The following is a 23,592-nucleotide window of genomic DNA, read 5'->3' as shown; positions in this document are numbered from 1 at the left end:
CTTTTGGTGTTTATAAACCTCATGGTTTTTCTGGATCAGGGTGGGAAGCAAAGAAATGTGTTTTGTTTTGGCTTTTCTTTTTCAATTGTAGGATGACTTACAAATAAAAGAAGCTAATTTAAAAGTTGGAAATTCTTTACCTAATAAATTCTCATAGAATTTTAAAGGAATAAAAAATTAAACTGGGAAATCATGCAGTCCTTAACATTTTCAGTTCAATAATTATTGTAGCATTCAAATGGAGTTATGAATATGAATATTTACTTACAAAAATAAGGGTGCCAGAAAAAAATACATTTATGTAAAAGAATTTTTTTCATTTATTAGGAATATACTTTTAAAATGCTCAGACTTCAAGACATTCTTATAAGCCATGGAATAATCCGAGTTAGCCACATCAATTCAAATGTTTTTTTTAAAAGCTTAGTGATAGACAGCAAGCCAATGTTGACCTTCTCTAAAAATTTCATCTAAAAGAGAACATAGTACAATTTAGATATATATGAAGCTATGAACATGCTTTTATACAGTGCACATTATATTATGGAATTAAGTTTAAAAAAATGATCTTATTGTTTTATTTAAAATAAATCAACTGTTAGAAAACAGCAACATATTTCTTAATTGAGCAAGTTACAAACAAAATTGCAAGTTTGTTAATTTTACCCAGTGGCCATATCTGAATCTTTTTTTATTATAAAGTTCCCCAAGTGGTTAAAAACATGAGAAAAGGTGACATCACTGAATCAGTGGCCAATGATATTTGAAAACTTTGACTATCAGATGTGAATTTTATTCAGAGTTTAGAGCTCCAAAATTAGAGGATTTGTGGGTGGGAGAGGAGATTACTAATTATTTTTTCCTGCTTCCTACCATCCCCCATTTTTATCCTATTTCTGAAGGTAACGAAAAAGCCGGTACCTTCTTCTCTCTTTCACTTTGTAATTCTGTTTAGGAATGGCTTTTGTTCCTGATTCATGTAAGACCTCTCAGTATATGCCAGTTAGACCCTTTTTTGGGATCATACAAGGGTTTCAGGACCATGGGGATGATATCTAGTCAGTCATTGAGTACCATGTGCTAGATGCTCTTAGAAAGGCACCTTGAGAGGGTCTAAGAAATTTAGAAACTTGGGATCTCATGATATATAACTACACCTGAAAGATTTACCAGGGAGGACTCCAAAAACTATTTTTGTAGTGATTAGTGCTACCATACAGTAATGCCAAGTTGGAGTTGAAACAAGAGACAGACCTGAGACTTGTTGGGAATAAAGTCACTGCTTTCTGCAAACAATGTAGATATTAGTTACACCTACTGGTTTTAGATAAGTAAATTCAAGGTTCTGTATCATAAATATGTCTCTGAAATGTGCACATGTGAATTCTTCACTTATCTAAACTGGCCTATTCTATCACTTGCATGCATCATGCTTTTGTGCTAAAAGCATTTTGATTTTTAATAGGTTGCTAGGTCAGAAGATTCATTAAAGGAAATAGCTAGCAAAAGTCTAGAATAAGCTTCATTTAGAGTGAGTTTTCTCAGGACATCAAAAGGCTGGGAGTGACTAACAGCTGATAAAGATGGATTTGTCTCCAAGTGTTAATGTACATCACGGCTTGAATCTAGTAGAGTTTAGCAGGGTTGCAAAAAACATTCTAAGGTTTCATAGTCAGATTTCTTGGTTCCTCAGCCATTGAAACTATTGAATTCTTTATCCAGGCTTCTTGATTTGGAATCTGTGTCCCATGCTGGCAAATCAGTAATAGAAGGAAAAAGTAATGTGCATATTCATTTATAAAGGTAACATTATTTTTCATCATTTTGTGGTGTTGAAATATAGAATATAGTATATTTGGTAAGTTTCAAGAGACCAGAGACATTATCTTATACTTTTGGATCTTCATCATCTACCAGGGCCTACTATTAATCATTGTTCAATAAATATTTGTTGAAGAACTAATTAAATAAATTAATATTGTGGAAATATTTATGTGAACTGAAAATATCACTGAGTTGTACATCCAATTTGCAGTGAATCCCCTCTTGAATATATTAGTCTTTTTGTGATGGTAATATGTTCATTTAACATATCAACATCCATTATTTTTACTAGGGACTAATAGAACTACTTCAATAGTAAGATAACAGCCATGCCAACTTTAATAAAATGTATTGTTACTCTTTGGTGGTGGATTACTAAAATTGTTCAAAGCTTCAAGAAAACATTATTTTCTTAATACAAAAAAACTAATAATTGATAAAGTATACCCAGTATATAAAGAGACTGGCCGTAAAGGTGAGATTAGGAGGGTCATTTGACAGAAAGTTGTTGGAATGAGAAGACGAGAAAGTGGGAGATCAGCAGAGAGTAGAATGGATCAGGTGCTATTTGGCAGATAAAGGAAGCACCCCTGAAATCCATATCCTGTTAATTGTCCTCCATTTTTATTGCAATGAAGATATTAATATGGTGATTTCATCCTTATTTCTGTTCCCTTAAGGACCAACTTCCACAATTCTGCCTTGTTGACTTTCTACTTCATGACCCAACATTGTGAAAATTTACCTACCTTGCTCTTATGAACTCTTACAGAAAATGCCACCCGTTTTTTTTACGCTCACTTTTCTAGCTGTTTAGCTTTAAATGGAACCTACTTTCGTGTCATTCACATTATTCCTGATCCTTGGAAAGAGAAATAGAATTCTTATAGATCCATGCTTGAAATTCCTAAGGGCACATAGTCAATAATTGAAATGTAATGGATTCAGAATAGTAGCACAACTACAAAAATAACCAAATAAGTAAATGCATGAATGTGTAGGTAAAAACCGAAGACTTATGTTATAGTCCCAGGACTGGAAGTAACAGAACATCAAAGGAATCACTCATCCTTTGGGCTAAGAAGACTTCGGCCTGGAAGAAGCTATAAGCAGGGAAAGCTATGAAATTTAGAATGAAGAGATGGAATCATAATGATAAAGCCTCAGCACATGTGCAGAAGGATTCGCACCTGCCACAGCCAGTGAAAATTCTCCCCAGCACAAATTACAACCATTTAACAGCCAAATAAGAGATTATTTACTTTCAGTATCAAGATTATTTGAATAATATTGCTTATATTGAATGCAAATCATAAAGTTTTGTTTGCTTACTTGTTTTTCTTTTTTTTGAGAAGGTACAAGAGATTGAACCCAGGACCTCATACATAGGAAGCAGGTGCTCAACCACTGAGCTACATCTGCTCCCCACTTGTTTATTTTTTAATTTAAGGTTTATTTAGACAACTTTACATGTCATTTCCCAAACTTTCTTAGAGTTAGACCTTACTAGGTCATGTCTGCTGCTTTGGAACTTCATTAGTTCTCAATACCCTTGCAAACATTCCTAATAGTAATAACCTCTTACTTAATAACCATATCTGTGACTTCTTTTTTCCTTACAGGAGAAACCTTGGAGTACTTTCTCTGAGTCCCCAAGAAACTCTCAAAACATGAAGTATTTTTCCCCTTCAAAAATAGGTCAAAAAAGGGAGGGGAAGGGGCCACAATTTGACTACGGATATTCTCATTTGCTTCATAATGACTATCTTTCCTCCTTAGCCTCCCTTTGAATCTAAAGCTAGTGTCATTCCCAAAATTTACAGTAATGTTTAAATTTTCTCATTACATGCAGAAATGCTGGTCCTTACAGCTTTTTATGAGGGTCTTGGGATTATTAAAAATTCTGTGCCTTATGGTAACATTTTTTAAATGACTTTATACACATTTTTAAAATTAAATATAAAGTGATTTTCCTGCAGTTTGCAATCTATTGTGGAATTAAAATTTTCTTCATGAATATTTTCCAAGACAAAACAATATAAATTAAGTGAGCATTTTTGCTGTCTAATTTTAGGTTCCTTGTTTTTTTTTTTTCTTTTTCCCTATTTCCAGCTTTCTGAGAAGTATGGAGTCCATGTTTGTGGAGAAGGTGGAGAGTATGAAACATTCACTCTGGATTGCCCTCTATTTAAGAAGAAAATAATTGTGTAAGATATCATTTTGTTCTTGTCATTCCTTAAATTTAAATAAGGAACATTAAGTTAGCCAACTTTTGCTAGGAGAAATAGAACATGTCCTCTTAAGTTCACAAACACTCAATTTGTTTAATACTGGTGAAGTTGTCTGAATACCTAAATCAATATCTGACAAGAGGAGGCCTTCATAGAAGGCTATAAACTTTTTAGACATTGCACTTTCATTTTCTTGCTGATAATGGCCTACAGTAAAACTGGTACGTATATACTGACACTTGTATCCTTTCATGAAGTGTCAATTGCCTGTATTATTTATCTTTCATTACAGCTACATGTGATAAACTGCCTCATCAGTAGCCTATGGATTCCATTAACATTACCCTCTTTTTCCTTTTTCTTATCTTTAACAACTTAGAATGATAATACTAAACATTGCTCTTTAATTATGTGGGGTTATTTTTTACATATAAACATTGTCTTTAAATAAATTCAGGTTATGGTGAGTGGTGTGATTTCTTTGCCATAGATTGTTAAAATTATTGTAGTGAAAAACAGGAACTTGTTTCAGTTTGTTACATCATTAGCCATGCCCTAACTTATGGAGCTCTTCTCATATGGTAAGAGAGCCCTTTATCTGTTTTTCATAAGCTTTTATGTATCTTGGAAAAGATTCCCAGAATTGTGCTTGATTTCAAAAACTTCATCTGATGCAGGTTAGAATCCTGTTTTTAATGGGCACCTTCAATATTTTCAACACCAAGAGCCAACTTCTTTGTACACGCTATTAATAACAAAAAGGCTGATATAAGAAAATTAAGACAACTCCAGGTGGATTTTTTTTAATATACTTTTTTTTTAAGATACTTATATTACATAAAAAATATAGGGGATTCCTATATGCTCTGCTCCCTACCCCTCGCACATTTTCCCACATTAACAACATCCTTCATTAGTGTGGAACATTTTTTACAATTGATGAACATGTTTTAGAGCATTGCCATAGCGTCGATTATAGTTTACATTGTGGCTTACACTCTCTCCTGGACAATTTTGTAAGTTATGACAAGATAATCACCTGTATCTGTCATTACAATGTTTTCATTTTCTTATTATTTGTATTTTGTTATTTGGTTGGCTTCATTTTTGAAGAAGTTTGAGATCACAGAAGGGTTACTACTGTAGCAGGGGAGGATCATTGGTGCGGGGTGTCAGTGATGGGGGATGCATGGGAGGAGGTTAACCTGGGGCATACCTATAAGGCATATAACTGTGTTTACGTGTTCATGGGGCATTGTCATGATGGGTGGAGTTCACAAAAGTGGATTTTTAAAAGAATATATTTATCTAGTGTAGCATGGCCAAGGCACTTTCATTACCATATTGCAATTTTCACCCACTCTTGCTTCCATCGTGTATTGTTAACTTCCTTTCCATTAATAAAAATCATCGTCGTAATTTACTTGGCAATTATTTATCAAGCACCTGTTAGGTCCATAGCATTCTCCTGGGCCTCATTATTGTTCAAAGATAGTTCCTACCTTCCACTTGGGTGGGAAAAAGACATCTATATTTAATTATAATGCAATGATAAATGATAAATGAGAAGAGTCATAAGATTAAGTTCATAGATGAGACATATTTCTGGCCAAGATGACCCCAAAATGACTCATGAATGAAGTGTGCATAAGCAACTAGTTCAATGAAATAATATTGTTTGATTATTCAAAAAATGCATTTATCTGCTAGGGTGCAATTATAGTATAATGGGAAACTTGTGAGATATTTCTTATTAATATGGTACTAACCAATTAGGAAATTAGGAAATAAAGCACACACTGAGGGAAAAATAATGCCAAAGAACAGTAATTTGCATATTTGCCTAACGTTTTAAAGTACTCAAGGACCCAGAAGTCTTTATTGACAACCCAGAATTATAAGACATGTAATCTGCTTTATACTGCATAACCAGAATGCCTATTTATCATAGTACTTTACCTGGAAAATGAATCTTTTTCAACTTCCTCATTTTGCAGACAAGGAAACCAAAGCCTGACTGAGACAGTGATATGAGGGAAAGTATTATGGTATTAAAAAGACAGGCTTCAGGGGAGGTGTATGGAACTCTCTTGTGCCAAATGAGTTTTTCAGTTCAGATCAACTGAGTAATCATTTATTGAGGCCAATTAACTGGGTAGAACTCTGCAAGTTGCTGCTCTGGTCTCTAGGAGTTCTTTCTGTAACAGGAGAGACTGACAGGCAAACCACCAATACATGGTAACTGCTACAAAGGTATATACCTTGAGAATACAGAAGAAGCACTGTCTTTTCATTCTTACTCATTTAGCAGTTAATCACTAATCTAATTTTGATACTAAGAATTGTCTTTGCATGTTTCTTTGTAGGCTATGCCTCATCTCAGCTTCATAATTTCCTAACTTGATTTCTTTTCTCTAGTCTTCCCATTTCTCCCCTTTCCTAGTCTTTCCATTTATAAAGCCTTATAAGCTGCCATGACCTCCAATACTTGTTCTCATACTTGAACTATGTTGAGAAAACACAGCAGGCACTAATAAATATTGTTGTTGCATGAATTTGCCATTTTTGTTGTTTATTTTTGTTGATATATCCTGTTTCATTTACTTTTTAAAAAAAACTTTTATTTAATCTTAAATGCTATCACTGGGACATTTTCTAATATTGTATTTATAACACACTTTTTGAATACATACTGGCCATGGTTTGAAGTTTTCTTGATGACTTAGTATCACCTTCTTGTACACCATTATTTACGGTTGCCAGATAAAATATAGGATACTAAAATATTTTTCTTCATTTACCTAAAACTGAAATTCACCTGGGTGTCCCATATTTTTATTTATCAAATCTGACAGCCTTACCATTATTATATTGTTCTGTAATAACACAGAGATGTCATGGGTGCAGCTGAACCATAGTTGGGCTAATTACCCTGATACTTAAGTGACTCAAGGCTGCTGTGCTTTTTGTATTTTGTAGTTAAATTTTTTTAACTTTTTTTTAAAATTGAAATATATCACTCATACACAAATATACATAAACAATAAATGTATAATTGTTGTGAACTTAAAAAACAAACATATAACATCAAGCAAACATATATAACATCTCACCCTACCACCAATAACTTGCATTGTTTTTAAACCTTTTTAACTAATGATTAAAGAACATTGTCAAAATATTACTACTAAACAAAGTATTTTTCCCCTAACCAATCGATTATTATCTTTATATTATTTATATATGCACATACATAAACAATTAACTGTATAGTAAAAGTTGTGAACTTACAAAGCAAACATGCATAATGTGATACAGGGGTCCCATACATCAACCCTCCACCAGCACCTTGTATTATCGTTAGACGTTTGTTGCAAACTATGAAAGAACACTGTCAAAATCTTACTACTAATCATAGTTCTTACCTTACATTTGGTGTGTTTTTCTCCCAACCCACACTTACTATTTTTTAAATATATTTTTTTATCACAGAAGTTGTAAACTTATAAAACAATCATGCAGATGTGCAGAATTCCCAAACTACACCCCTCCATCAACACACCACAATGTGGTGTGTCATTTGCTACAGATAAAATAATATATCTGATTATTGTCATGTCCATAGTATACATTTGGCTCACTTTTTCCATACGGCCTCAGTATCAACATAGTACATGTTTTGCATAGATGCAAGAATATTATATTATTACTACTAACCACAGTTCATAGGTCACTCCAGCTGGATTTTTCTCATATTTCTCCACATTCCCAATACCCTACAGTAGTGATAAACATTTGTTCTAGTTAACAAAGGACACTCTTGCATCTGTACCATCAACCACAGTTCTCACTCACCTTTTGGTTTACTGTGCTATCCAGTTCCTAGATTATTGTCAACCGTTCTGTCAATTGGCATTTACATACCTAGACTACCATTTTCAAGCACATCCCCATTTATAAACTAGCTGTTACTCCCTGTGTGTTACCATCCACTCTATACATTTCCATAATTTTACAATAAAGCGAATTAAAACTTCTAAATACATTAAACATCAGTAGTCCACTCAGTCCTTCTATCTCCTTTAGGAATCCACCACCTACCACCGGCTTTTGAAGATATTTTCCAATAATTTCTTCTAGAAGTTTTATGGTTCCTGCTTTTATTTTTAGTTTTTTGATCCATTTGGAGTTAATTTTTGGATAAGATATGAGATAGGAGTTCTCCTTTCTTCCCTCATCTATGAATGTCCAATTCTTTCAGCACCATTTGTTGAATGGATTGTTCTGCCCAAGCTGTGTGAGTTTGACAGGCTAGTCAAAAATCAATTGACCATACCTGTGAGAGTCTGTTTCTGAACCATAAATGTGGTTCCATTGATCTTTTGTGTCTGTCTTTATGCCAGTACCATGCTCTTTTTACCACTACAGGTAGGTATTATGATTTAAAGTCTGGAGATGAGGGTTCACTTTTCCTTTTTATGAGGTTTCTGGCTATTCAGGACTCCTTACCCGTCCAAATAAATTTATTGATTATGTTTTCAATTTTTTCTTTAATGCTGGTGGAATTTTTATTAGGATTGCATCAAATCTGTGTATCAATTTGAGTAGAACTTACATTTTAATGATATTTAGTCTTCCAATCCATGAGCACAGAATGTTCTTCCAGTTATTTAGGGCTTTTTTTAATTTTAACATTGAGTTTCAGTTTTCTGAATACAAGTGCTACATCATTGGTTAAGTTTACTCCTATTTGAGTTTTATCTGTCATATATTATTTTCCCCACTCTTGTGACACTTTTGGTTACTTTTATTGATATAATCTTCATTTCTAGACTCTCTTCCAGGCCTCTCTCTCCTGTCTTTTCAGGCTCTAGCACACCCTTTAGTATTTCCTGAAATTCTTGTCTCTTGCTTAGAAGTTCTCTCAGTTTCTGTTTATCTATGAATATTCTAATTTCATCCTCATTTTTTTTTTTCATTTTTTTTTTTAAAGATTTATTTATTTATTTAATTTCCCCCCCTCCCCTGGTTGTCTGTTCTTGGTGTCTATTTGCTGCGTCTTGTTTCTTTGTCTGCTTTTTTGTTTCTTTGTCCGCTTCTGTTGTCGTCAGCGGCACAGGAAGTGTGGGTGGTGCCATTCCTGGGCGGGCTGCACTTTCTTTTCATGCTGGGCGGCTTTCCTCACGGGCACACTCCTTGCGCGTGGGGGCTCCCCCACGCGGGGGACACCCTTGCGTGGCACGGCACTCCTTGCGCGCATCAGCACTGTGCATGGCCAGCTCCACACGGGTCAAGGAGGCCCGGGGTTTGAACCGCGGACCTCCCATATGGTAGATGGACACCCTAACCACTGGGCCAAAGTCCGTTTCCCTCATCCTCATTTTTGAAAGACAGTCTTGCTGGATAAAAATTCTTGGCTGGAAGTTTTCTCTTGTAGTATCTTAAATATATCAGACCCCTGTCTTCTTGCCTCCATGGTTTCTGGTGCAAAATCAGCACTTAATCTTATTGGATATTCCCTATATGTTATGCATTGATTTTCTCTTGCTGCTCTCAGAATTCTCTGTTTGTCTTTGGCCTTTGACATTCTAATGAATATGGGTCTTGGAGTTGGTCTTCTGGATTTTTTCAGATGGGAATATGTTTTGCTTCTTGGACAGGGATATTTATGTCCTTCAATAGGATTGGGAAATTTTCCACCATTATTTCTTCAAATATTCCTTCTCTCCCTTTTCGCTTCTTTTCTTCTTCTGGGACACCGATGATACGTATGTTTGCATGCCTTTTGCTGTCATTTAGTTCCCTGAGACCTTGTTCAATTTTGTACATTCTTTTCTTCATCTGTTCTTTTGTATATTCACTTTCAGAGGCCATTTCTTTAAACTCACCAATCCTTTCTTCTGCCTCCTCAAATCTGCTATTATATGATTCCAATGTTTTTTAAATTTCATTTATTGCCCCCTTCATTCCCATAAGATCTGCTATTTTTCTATGTATGCTTTCAAATTCTTCTTTGTGCTCGTCCAGTGTCTTCTTAATATCCTTAATCTCTTTAGCCATCTCATTGAATTTATTAAGGAGATTTGTTTGAACATCTATAATTAGTGTCTTAACTCCTTTGTGCTGTCTGAAAACTTATCTTGTTCCTTTAACTGGGCCATAGCTTCCTGTATCTTGGTGTGGATTGTAATTTTTTGTTGATGTCTTCACATCTGGGTTACTAGAATATTTATTCTAGGTGCAGTTTTTCTCTTTAGGGCTTCCTATCGTTTCTCCCTTGCTGGTTGCACAGTGGGAGCCAAGCATGTAGTTGGTGCTGCAAGCTGTGGAGGCTCAATCTGCCCTCATTGCGCCAGGGACCAATGATGCTTCTTCCAACTTTCTCCTTTGCCATGGGTAGGGACAACGTCACAGCTATGTGGAATAATCCAGGTGCAGGCCTAGACTGTAGTTGCCCAGAGAGATTGATGAAGCTTCACATCCCTTTCTCCCCTGCCTGGGGTGGGATGGAGCTGCAGGTGTGGGCAACAATATATGCAGTGCGTGTCCAAGATGACCACAGTTGCCCTGGTAGAGTTCTGATTTTCAGTCAATGCCAGCCAAAGTTACCTGCAGTTATCTATATAGGCTAGTGCAAGGTTCCTCAGCCTCCTCCCTGCCAGAGGCAGGGCTGAAGCCTAGGCTAGGGCTGCAGGCTGATCTGCATGAAAGAAACTGGTTCCTGCCGACACTGAGAGATTCAGTCAGCCTAGCTTCCCCTCAGGCTAGGGGCAGAGTCAGAATGGTGGCTCCTGGCCTCTTTCTGACTTGGGCTGGTTCTCACCCCAGCCATTCCCAGGGTTATCTCTTAGCCAGCTAAGTCTCCCAATCTGTAGCCAGAATTGGCAGCCAACTGTCTCCTCCTCCCTGTTTCTGGGAAATAGAGCTTCCAATTCCTGTCACACAACAGCTCCTGGGGCAGCTCGTGCTGCCAGAGCAGGATAATCACCGACCTCTGCCTCTTGGCTGGTAATTTCCCGAAGAGGCTGGCGCAGGTCACCACAGCTTCCTTCCTGCTGTAAGTGGCACTGGGGCATAGGCTAGAGCTGCAATATGATCTGGATGGGAAGAAACTAGTCCCCACCAGCACTGGGATTTTCAGTCTGCCCCGCTTCCCCTCATGCCAGTTGCGGAGTTAAGATGGTAGCTCCCAGCCTCGTTCTAACCTGGACAGGCTCAAACCTTAGCTGTTCTTCGGATCACACTGTAGCCCACTGAATTTCCTCATTATAGCTGAAATTGGTGCCCAACTGTCTCTTCCTCCCCTGTTTTGGGGAAGTGGAGCTTTCAATTCCAGCAGCAGAACAGCTCCCGAGGCAGCTTGTGCCTCTTGCCTCTAGTGCAGGATGGGCACAGGCCTCCGTGGCATGGAGCACTCTACTTATGAGTCTTCTCTGCAGACGGGCATTTCTTCCTTCTACTCCTTCAAGGACGTTGCAGGATGCTCTTCTGGCCTCCTGGAGCCCCCAAACAGGTGCTTCAGCTAGCTCCAGAGAGCTCTGGGTGTTTGCTAACTGCCCCGTAGCAGGAGCTGACTCTAGGAGCTCCTTACTCTGCCACCATCTTGCTGGTTCTTGTACTTAATTTTTGTAGTCTCTTTCCTTGCTATCTGATCATCAGTATTGCTTGTAATTAGCATAGGAATCTTTAATTCCCTTGCTTCTTCAGTTTCTCCTCCCCTTCTATGTCATTGTTCTAATTGGTTTTATTCACTTTTATGCATTCCTTTTTTAGAGGTTGGGACATATCCTGGCTTAGTAGGAAAAAAAGATGTCATCTCCTATATACAGACATTTCTCCTTGTTATCCTACCCATCTGATTGATAAGTATTAAATATGATGATGTGAGTGAACATGCATTGCAAATTCTAAAGCTGGATGTAAACAAGTTTTTTAGTTGTTTAGAGATAATTACCCATATGATATAATTAAAAGATAACACTACTTCCTGTAACTATTTTTTAGCATTGGGCCATTAATAATGCTGCATTCTGTAAATTAGAATACAGTTGTGAGACAAATTTTTAACTTATTCTGTTAAATTTTATCATAATATAGTGGTCTGTCATTAGCATACAATTAATCATGTATTAGAAATCTCTTTTCAAATAGCTGATTCAAGTGACATTTGTTTTGGAGCTAAAGGAGATGACCTCTAAGGGTAGAAAAATAAACACTTACATGCAAAATTATTTGAATATAAGTAGAAATCTTTTCAAAACATTGGTTGAATCCTCTTTGAATAATGTAATTTATAGAAGTGTAGGTGGTTGTAGAAATTTTATTACTGGATACATTTTTCTCAAATTTTAATAAGTGTTTTTTAAATCCTGTGGGAAAGGCTGGTTATAAAAGGCTTTGTCTGAAAGTAATTTAAAAAATTTCTAACCAGAACATTTTTACAATTTACTTTTCATGCCAGGTACTATCTGAAGTTATTCACCTTTAGCTACAAATTTTTAGATCAGAAAATTAGCTTTCTGAGGCACTTCAGAAAAAAAAATTACAGACTAGCCTTTAAAAGAAGAGGACAATTGTAAGACATATTTAATCTCAAATAAGGGACCTACTTTATCATTACTTTATACCTTTAAAATATGTATGAAGTAAGAACTAAAATCCAAATGCTGTGTTAATGAAACTGGTAATTTTCTTCCCTCTCTGAGTGAACAATTTTTTTTAATATCAGTATTTGATACAACCCCATATTTCCATTTGAGTTATTTGTACTACTGCTACATAGTTGCTAAAAGTTGGGTGGATGGATGGATGGATGGATGGAAGGGAAGGAGGGAAGGAAGGACTAATCCTTTGGTTACAACACTGTACACTCATTTTCTACTTTCCTTACCTACTCATATTTGCTACCCATTCAAGGCATGACTCAGTACATAGTACAATAATGTGTCATTTAGCAATGATGAAGTACATGCTTTACCTTCTCAACCTTCTAATGTCTATCTAGTATCACCTGGAATTTATTTACTTTTATAAATTATTTTCTTTGTATTTCAAATTTGGACTTATTAACTTTACTTTTATTATGCTAGAGATGCTATGTGATATCACTGGTATATAAAAGTATGCTGATAGGGATACTATTGGGTGGGCCTTTGCAGGCTTGAAGGGGCTAGGGTTGGGAGGATGGGTAAAATGGCCCAAGGAATTGGGGGGAAGGTTGGGAGGAACAGTTGAACATGGGAGATTGTCAGGTGTGTGGTTGAAACTAAAATGTTGAGAAAATACTTTAGAAAATATAATAAAGAAGGATTACCTGTTTAAGGTGCTTAATGGGGGCCATCTGGTATAGAGGCAGGCTTCTAAGGAGTGTGTGAGTGCTCATCTCGTCATAGTGTATTATATCATTGGGTGGAGACCCATACAATGAGTGGGAAGCTGTACCCATATCCTGGGGAGGCCTGATATTCTAAAACAGAGGTAATTGTGTCTCTTGAGAGAATTGGTGGCTCCCAATGGGGGAGGACAGTCTAGTATGTCAAGCCCTCAACATTGTTGCAAGTATCTATAAATCTGGTCTTCAAGCAATGAAGCTTCATTGTCACTTTGGGCCCTGAGGGGAGTGGGAGAGAGGAATAGAATTGATAGAAGCAGGGTAACTGGGGGACTATGGAAGTGTTCCACAATATTGTGCAATGATGGATATAGGACATATTAAATTTCACCAAAAATGTATAAAAGTCTATAGGCTAAAAGGTAAATCATAAGGTAAACCATAATGTAACTAAAAATTTAGAAAATTGTACAGTCTGAAGTATAAACCATAATGTAAACCAAAATGGAACCATGTTTGATAGCTATGTTTCAATATCTGTACACTCCCCAATGGAACAGCAACAATCTCCCAAGTGCAATGGCAAAGACCAGTGAAGGATGGTCCAGTAATGAGCCCTTGATACTGATGATTATGCTTATGCGCCTGTGTACCTGAAATTTGAACTAGGCCTAGAGCTGCAGGGTGCCTAAGAGTTACCTCCTGAGAGCCTCCATGTTGTTCAAATGAGGCCACTCTCTAAACCAAACTCAGCATGTAAATGCATTACCTTGCCCGCAGCATAGGACATTACTCTTGATGATGAGCCTCTGGTGCCAAGGGATTACTACCAATCACTAACTGGTGATGCAACTAGAAAAAGACCTTGAATTAAAGGGAGAAATGGTAAAGACAAATGAGTTTATATGGCTAAGAGTCTTCAAAAGAGAGGAAGTCATCAGAGGGGTCATGCTTATGCACGCCTCAGCAGGATCCCAGAGACAGCCAAAGTAGATACAACCCCACGTACCTGTGCTCCTGAGGGCTACAGAGACACACATGTGGTCATGGCAGTTGGCTCTGCAGTTCATTGCCTTGTCAGTGGGCCCTACTTTGGAATTTGTGTTCCTGAGCATGATGGAGTTGGACTCCGATGTGACCTTTTTACGCATGCCTCTTCAGAACCTGTTGTTGGCGCTGGGGTTGGTGTATACCCAGGAGACTTGAATCTCTGGACTGGCCATGTGCTAGCTAGGCCTGGAGCCTCAGCAGAGTTGTAACTCCTACTCTCTGGTTCATTAGACTTACCCAGGTCACCTAACGGGGGTGAAGATAAGTCATCCACTACAACAGGGAACCAAGAGTATCTACAAGTTCAAGCAAGAGAATCGCATCCATCAACCATGTGGGATATAAACCCCCTCAATATAGAGGTGGAGTGGACATCACCATCCCAGGGTCCACAGGATGGAGGAATAAAATATGGGTTAGAGTGGACTTACTGCTATTCTGCTATAGAACTGTTGTGACTAGTAATGAAAGAAACTATAGCATTGATGTGGAGAAAGTGGCCATGGTAGTTGCTGAGGGCAGGGAGAGGGAAGAAGAGATGTGATGTAGGGGCATTTTGGGACTTGGAGTTGTCCTAGGTGATATTGCAGGGACAGATGCTGGACATTATATATCCTGCCATAACCCACTGAATATACTGGGGGAGAGAGTAAACTGCAATATGAATTATAATCCATGTGGTGCAGCCGTGCTCCAAGATGTATTCACCAAATACAATGGATGTGCTGTAATGATGAAGGAGGTTATTGATGTGGGAGGAGTGGGGGGGTGGTATATGGGAACCTCTTATATTTTTTAATGTAACATTTTTTGTGATCTACATATCTTCAAAAAATACAATTAAAAATTTTTTTAAAGTATGCCTATGTGAATATGTTCATATGTAGAATATGCATGTAGAAGAAAGTATTCTTGTGATGGTAGGTAATTGAAAAAAATTAGTGTGGATGTGTGATAGTTTCAATTTACATATGTATGTGTGAGGATACATAACAAAATTTGGTGATGTAGATATTTATTTATTCAACAAATATCTAATGAATACCAGGTGATGCCGTATGTACTGAGCCAGTGGTGGAGTGGGTCCGGGGCACATGAACAAAGATGAACAAACCTTGGTCCCTCTCTAAGAAGGAAGACAGGCACACAAACACAATTATAATTTAGTGCCTGTTGTTATGAAAGGGTTATAAATATAGTACTCATGTACATAAAAGAGAGCTAGCACTGTCTAACAATGTCAGAAATGACATTTGACATGACTTGAGGGAAAGTGTGAGTTCACAGGGAATATGTTTATACATTTTGGTAAATTTGGAGATAGCATGTTTGATCAAGTGAGGTAAAGAGTGCCTCAGCGCCAGCCTGCCACAGTTGTCTTTTTATTGGAGAGGTGAAAATAAAATCTGGTTCAGTCTCAAGGTGTAATACAGTTGTTTTGTTGTGTTTTTTTTTTTCCTTGAGGTGAGGGGTAGAACCTGACCTCATACCTTAGGAGCCTAGCATCAGTGACGAGGATGTCAGACCTGACCCAGCTTTCCTTTTGAAGTTGTAAATAGGGGTGAGACAAATGCAGTGATAAAAGGGGTCATGGAAATGCTCTTAGCTGGAAAAACCCTCAGTCTGAGAGGTAGTGATTTCACTGATTACTTACAATAATAGGGAAAGGGGAGGAGGGCAGCGAACTGGAAAGCATTTCTACTGTGGCATATTTGGTTTTAATTGTCTGGGTTAATCTGAGGATATTTTGATTGGTTTTGCCTCTAGGTTTCAGGGATAGGAAGATCTAGGAAGCAAATGGAGACCAGAGATCCTATAAAGTTGAGTTTCAAGTAATAGTCTGTGGAAGAGAAAGAAGAGCAATAATGGCATTTTTGTGTTTGAGACTAAAAACTGTTCATTTGAGGTGTAGCCTCTCCCAGTTGATTAGGGCTTTATACAAATAAATGAAATGATGCTAGTCAATTAGAGATTATGGATTTAATAGAATCTGTAAAAATTACACTCTTCTTCATTTAGTGCTCAGAATGCTGGAATGCTATACATTTTTCTCAGGATAACAATCTCAATTCAGAATGCAATAATTACATCAATTAAGCAATCTATTTGCTGTCAACCTTCTGTTTTCAGTGGGGATCACTGTCATGAGAAGGGTCTAAAACCCTTTACTGAAATAGTATTGGTTGGGGTTAATTACAGTTTTGTTGCTTCCCCTGGTATAACATCGGGCATTTTTGAGACATTGAATATGTCCTGCATGACACTGCAATGATAGAAACAGGCCATTATACATTTGTCAAAACCTATAAAATTGTGCATTGCAAAATGTAAACTATAGACAATGGTTAGTAGCAATGTTTCAATACATGTTCATCAGTTGTAACAAATGTACCATACTAATGAAAGATGTCATTAATGGGCAAAAGTGTGGGAGTGGAAGAGGGTATGGGAATCCCCTGTATTTTTGATGTAACATTTATATAATCTAAAGCTTCTTTTAAAACTAAATAAATAAAATTAAAAACAAAAACCAAGGTTCCTAGTTTCGCATAATTAAGGATCAGGGTCCGTTTCCAAGCCTGGGGTCAGGAATGGAGAGAGATTAAAATTTGATGTAATGGGAAGCGGCGTTGGCCCAGTGGTTAGGGCGTCCGCCTACCACATGGGAGGTCCGCGGTTCAAACCCCCGGCCTCCTTGACCCGTGTGGAGCTGGCCCATGTGCAGTGCTGATGTGCGCAAGGAGTGCCCTGCCACGCAGGGGTGTCCCCCGCGTAGGGGAGCCCCACAAGCAAAGAGGGCGCCCCATAAGGAGAGCTGCTCAGCATGAAAGAAAGTGCAGCCTGCCCAGGAAATGGCACCGCGCACACGGAGAGCTGACGCAGCAAGATGACACAGCAATAAGAAACACAGATTCCCATGCCGCTCACAACAACAGAAGCGGACAAAGACGACGCAGCAAATAGACACAGAGAACAGACAACCGGGGCGTGGTGGGGGGAGAGAAATAAATAAATAAATAAATCTTTAAAAAAAAAAAATTTGATGTAAGAGTGAGATGTAGACATGATTTGAGGTTTGAATCTGGCTGGTGAGCCAAGATAGGCCAGAGCAGACAATGCTGAAGGAAATAAAGATACAAGACTAGGGCTAACAACCAAGAGGTAAGTAGTCAGAGAGAGGGGCAGGTGGTAGCAAATAAGAGGGCTTCCTCACTTTCTTTCTCTTCTTTGTCATCCTCATTATAACTGGAGGTACTTTTTTTGCTTCCTTACAGTAGTAAAGAAATATAGCCTATAAAGATAGTTATATTTTTCTATCAGTACTTTAATGATTTTATTATGTTATAAGCTGTTTTCTATTTAATCTCATTGAAGGTATTTTTATTGTTATTTTTTCCTGAGCATTAGCAAAATGTATGTATGATACAAAAGGTTGGGTTTTTTAATATTTTTTTAATCAAATATTTTTTCTCTCTACTGGAACTTTCAAGTGAAAATTAAACAAATTTTGCTCAAAATTTTGATATATTGGAGCTATGGATTTTAAGATTTATTCTATTGCTACTAAATAACTTTGTATTGCAAAGTTGATGTGAAAAAAAATTTTTTACATTACTGGCTTAGAGTCAAATAAAATAAAGATTTCTTTTCCTATACTACTACTGTTAAAATGCTAACAATGTATTAATAACAACAATGGAACTAGTTGCCAAAGCATTAAAAAAGATATGAAGAATTTCTATTTTTAAAATTCAAGTTGAAATGTAAAACATTATTGCTTTCTTAATAAACAACAATAAAGAATAATTAGTTGTTAGAACTTCACACATAATGTTAGTTATTCATATGTGCTTTACAGGGTGTCTTTGATAAAAGTTGAGTTAATTTACATGTATCCATATGGTGCCAGCAAGCAGTTCATACCATTTTACCTGAATGTGGTAATTACTATGTCAGACAATCAATTTTAATAGCAATGATATTGCAGTGTGAAGAGTTCATCTAGAGCTTAAAACCATCACCAGTACTGCTTTTGTGAAGGATAATTAAGATTTTGTGTGAAACACTGAATGAATTACCTCTTGAACATGAAAAGAATAATGTAGACAAAGCACTATTGTTTAATGTTTATCCCATATCAAGTAACTCTGTGAAAATGAAATTGAATAGGAATTTAAGTCCCAAAACTGTTCAGAGAGCTTTGAGTGAACCTGAAAGTTCAATTATATGTCCTTATAAAGATAAAAGGCTTCATTACTTTTTCTTGTAAGTTTGGTGTTCCCAGCTCTTTTCTAAATGAAGTATTGGATTATTAAAAGTGATGCTAATCACTACATATTGTAGGCCAATGGAAATACATACAAAACAAGGATTGTTGTTATCCTTTAATCAATACTGTAATAGTTTCCCACAATTTATATATTATATAAATGCATTATAAAATTTTTGTATTTCAGGGATTCCTCAGAAGTAGTTATACATTCAGCTGATGCGTTTGCACCTGTGGCTTATCTACACTTTTTGGAATTGCACTTAGAGGATAAGGCAAATAAATCTAAGATTCACAGTGATTTCATAGAAAGTTGAGATATATGCACTGGCTCTGTATATATAATTCTATGGCAACAGATGAAAGGGTAAGATATTGATTTTATTATTAGTGATTTTTTTTCAGATCTTCAATACATAAGGATTTTGTAGATGTTTATAATTTTGAGAGTTCTACATGATATAAAAATATTATATTTGTGATAAGTGTGCACTTTAGTTGGAAAGGAAATCATCAATGTGTTAAACAATAAGATGACAGGATAGTATGTATAACCAACTATTAAATCATCTAGTAAGTTAAGGGTAAAGCTGTTATGCATTAATGTTATGGGAAAGGTTTGAAGATAGATTAGTTCTTCATTACACAAAGTTTAAGAAGGGAAGAAAAGGAGAAAAAAAACTTTTCCAGGAATATCCAGGGGAACAGAAGTATAAGGGCAAGATGGACAGTGAGGAAGAATTTGATAAAGAATTTTCTTTTTAAACACATTATAACACTGCAGAAATGATAGTTAAAATTATGTGAGGTAATGAATATAGTAAGAGAAAAAGTATTGGGAAAAATTCTCTGTATTTTTAGTGTTATGTTACCAAGATTTGAGGCAAATCCAGTTATATAATAAGCTGACGAAACAAGAGGATTAATGAGGATTCGGCAGGGTAGGTAAACAATGATAACCCAGAAATCTCAGGTTGAGAGTTTCCAGAAATAGAAATCAATATCTGTCTCAGTTCTCCAGAAAAATTTGGGTGAATAAGATTGAAAATATAGTTAATGAATTGGGCCAGAAGATTACTATTAGTGAACTTTTCCAAAAAGCTGATAAACCTCAAGGATATGAAATTATACTACCCAAAATATTTCAAACCCGTCAAAAGGAATCTCTTGCTACTAAGTCTCTTCTGCTTTCGCCTCCATGTGCATATATAGAAAATCAAAACCACTGAATTCTTGTCCAGTGTTTCTGCCATTATGTGTTCAGCGCAAAGTGAATATCTCACTGTTAACCTTGTCTGGGTATTTCATTAGTCTTCACAGTCCATTTGCCCAATTGCAAAAAACATTATTTCTTTAAGGTGAGATACTCACTGATGCTGAAAAATTATGGGTGCATTTTCCTTTTTTTTTTTTTAGGTGTCCCCAGTGCCTGACAACTACAGAACATCTAATTATATATATAATTCTTCAAAAGCATTTTTGTATAAGGTTTACTAACCTACAAGATTATGTAACATTTGCTCAATTATTATGACTGGATTTTCCCATTGGAGCTTTTTTGGGATTGCTTAAAAATATATACCTTCAGAAGAAGATAATGGAACCATTGATTAATTGAGGAAATTAATATTGCCAACTTCCTTAAGATTAGCGCTTTCTCTGTCTTTTAACACATCCTCCCTCTGACTTGAATGTGATATATCTTGTTGTTTTTTCCCTTTTACTTCATTTCCATCCCTCATTTCTGTAACCTGTCTTTGTTTTCATGACAGGGGTTTCTTTTTCTCTTCTCTTCCTTCTATCTCTGCCAATAATATGACTTTGCTCTCTTGGAATTTTAAAATGAGGACAAAAAGGTAATCACTTTATTTAGCCTTTCAAACTTATTCTACTCAATGTCACTGAAGTGATTCATCATTTTTGTTTTGGATATTTTCATTGTTAAGAGTTCTATTTCTATTATGATCAGGAAGAATATAATAACTTTTACTGATTATTTTATAACAGATAAAATGTCCTTTGAGAACTTTGGTTTATCTTTGGTAATTTAATATGATAAATGTTGCCTCAGCTAAGACTGTTTTTGTAGAAGGAAACAGGCGTTGAAGTAACTAGCAAGTAGAAACTCTGCATCTTCTCAGTGTGAGTTCAGAAGAAAATAGTGAGAGCTGCTTTACCAAAAATCTCATTTCATCTCAATGGCTCAGTTTAGCTGGCATGTGAAAATCAGTCAAGGTTCAGGGTACAGCTTTGACCATATCACCATCTTTACTTCTGAGCCCACCAAGATAGCAGAGAAGGTGGTTCTCTAGAGAAAAACCAAAGTGCAGTTACCGTAAGAAAGATGAAGAGATGCTGGATAGCAGAAAAGACAGATGCCTATATGTTTTATCAAAATTACATTGACATTTCAAACTCATATTAAAAAATAAATTAGCACTTTATCCCAAGTAATAGTAAGACCTAGAATGCAGTACCTCAAATATAATACTATTTTGAAATCTTTTTCTGTTCCCTAAATTCCTTCAGTTTCCATTTGCTTTATGACACATTTGCAGTCTCTAGCTTGACCTCTATTACTTTGATGAACAGCTTTTGTCTTTTTCTCGGTCTTAATAATTCTTAATCTTTTCCCCTGATAATATTGGCCACCATCTCCTTTTTGAAAATTTCCCCTGTGATGCTTATCTATCAGTATGCACTCTACTATTCTGACTTCGATCTCAAGTTTTCTTCTTTCTCTTTCGGTAGCTTCCTTTCTTCTTACCGTCTGTGTACATACTCTTCAAAATCTTTTTACGGTTATGATTCTCTCTCTTTTTTTTCAAATATTCTCTCTGTCTCAAATTTTGTCTGTTCCTGCAAATGTACCGATTACCTCTATATTGATGATTCCCAGGTCACTCTTTTTCATTTTTCTACTACTCTTTTTACTCTACCTTCTTAACTCTAGATCCTTATTCTTGACTGGCTTCTAGACATGGCAATATGTATCAATCACTATACGTACAAACCTTGAACTCATTATCTCATCCAAATGTGCTTTTTCCCTGTTTTTGTTATTTAATACAACTGCTTCTGCCCTAGTATCAGGCACAGTGTATTGGCATCATCTCTGAAACTCTTTCTCACTTACCACTGACATCCAGTTGGTTATCTTATCCTTTATATTTTAGTTGTAGAATGTCTCTTATACCATTCCAACCATATTCCCATCTTTCTAGCTAAAGTTGTATCTTGCCCAAGCTCTTAGTTAAGTTATAGCTTCTTTAAGTGGATTCTTTGCTTTCGTTTTCTCCAAATTGATTCCACTGCCATATTGATTTTCCTTTCTGCTTTTTAATTTCATACAGAAAAATCTGTATTAGTGCTACATTGTCACCTAAATAAATAAATGACTATGAATTAAAGGTCATCTAATATATTTGCATACGGCTTTTTTAAGTTTTTCTCTATGACGCCCCTGCAGGTATCCTTTGCCCCAGTGATACGAAACCATTGGGCAATCCATTATTATCCCTTCTGATTCTCTGCTCCCTTGCCTTTGCTCTTTCTATCTTACCTGCTTTATTCTTCCCTTTCTTAACTATTTATATGCTGCCAATTATACAAAGTTTATCTCAAATACTTTCTATTTAGCCACACCAAAAGAATTGCTCTATCTTTTTGTTTTTCCCTTTCTTGTGACAAATACCTTTATTCAGCATTATGTTTTAGTTGTTTGAGGGCTTATTTTGTTATTTCTATTAGATTGTAAATATCTTGAGGACTGAGACTTCTTTTTTCTTCTTCCTATATATTCTTTGTAACAGTTATTAAGTCTGCAATAAAAAATTTTGAATTTAACTGATTGTCATTTTCATACTTTATTTTTTCTTCTTACAGACTCTTGATAGACATGTGCTTCTGTTTCATGATGCACATGTCTTTAATGACAAGTCAATTTACTTGTTAATTTTTCTGTTATATCTGGTTGTTAGAAAAAATGCTCAATGCAAGCTAGAATGTAAAATACAATTTTTAAAGAGATGGCTGGTATAAATTTTGTTATCACTTAGATTTTTCACTTTATATATCATGACCCTTAAACTTTTCTATTAAATAATTGATCTACTTGAATTTTACCTTTAAGTAAAATCTTACATTATTAATGTGAATAAAAATGATATCAACTAAACATGGGATCCCAAACAAAATAGCTGGATAATGGAAAGCTCTGGGTTAAAAATGGGGAAATATATTAAAATTTCTTTGGGGCCCTGACTTTATTGCTTATGGCAAACTTGATGTTAAAATGTACCATACATCATTACTATGACAGGCTTGAGAAAATGAAAAATACAAAGCTTTACATAAATCAAGCAAAAAATCATATTAAAATGCATAACCTTTTACAGAAGATTCAAGATTTTTACTTTTAACAATTCAGAAGCTCTTTTCCTTAGGTAGTTGTTTTAAATTTTCAAACAGCTTTATGAAAAATGGTATTTCCAATTAATTATTAGGAAAGTCATTGTTTGTAAAAAGACAAGAGTCACAGAAATTTAGCCCCAATTTTACTAATATACTCCTCTATTAAATTTTGTTTTACTTGCAATAATCTTTTGGGATAATTATAGATTATATATAATCATAAAAACTCACATTGTTAGAAGTTGTAACTTTTGAAAGATACCTTCAGTCTCAGCCCATTGTTGGCTCTTTCAGTTTTTATCCTTTATTTTAAAAATATCGGGAAACGGACTTTGGCCCAGCGGTTAGGGCGTCCGTCTACCATATGGGAGGTCCGCGGTTCAAACCCCGGCCTCCTTGACCCGTGTGGAGCTGGCCATGCGCAGTGCTCATGCGCGCAAGGAGTGCCGTGCCACGCAAGGGTGTCCCCCGCG

At 36.1% G+C, this 23,592-nt stretch overlaps 1 protein-coding gene across 3 annotated transcripts in view; it reads left to right on the top strand.

Annotated features, from left to right (window-relative positions):
* Positions 1 to 23,592, top strand: part of DPH6 (diphthamine biosynthesis 6) — a 213,049-nt gene that overhangs the window by 167,183 nt on the left and 22,274 nt on the right. The window contains exons 7-9 of one of the 3 annotated variants that reach the window (XM_071214095.1): positions 3,937 to 4,031; positions 18,894 to 19,073; positions 20,123 to 22,552. In XM_071214095.1, the coding sequence (XP_071070196.1) occupies positions 3,937 to 4,031; positions 18,894 to 19,023 (225 nt within the window). In that variant the 3' untranslated portion in view covers positions 19,024 to 19,073; positions 20,123 to 22,552. Of the gene's footprint in view, positions 1 to 3,936; positions 4,032 to 18,893; positions 19,074 to 20,122; positions 22,553 to 23,592 lie in introns of those variants that run through there. The other 2 variants (XM_071214093.1, XM_071214094.1) reach the window with 2 other exon arrangements.

This window comes from Dasypus novemcinctus, chromosome 3, assembly GCF_030445035.2.
Source record: "Dasypus novemcinctus isolate mDasNov1 chromosome 3, mDasNov1.1.hap2, whole genome shotgun sequence".
NCBI lineage: Eukaryota > Metazoa > Chordata > Mammalia > Cingulata > Dasypodidae > Dasypus > Dasypus novemcinctus.
Note: the sequence above shows the minus strand (reverse complement) of the source record. Positions and strands in the feature narration are given on the sequence as shown.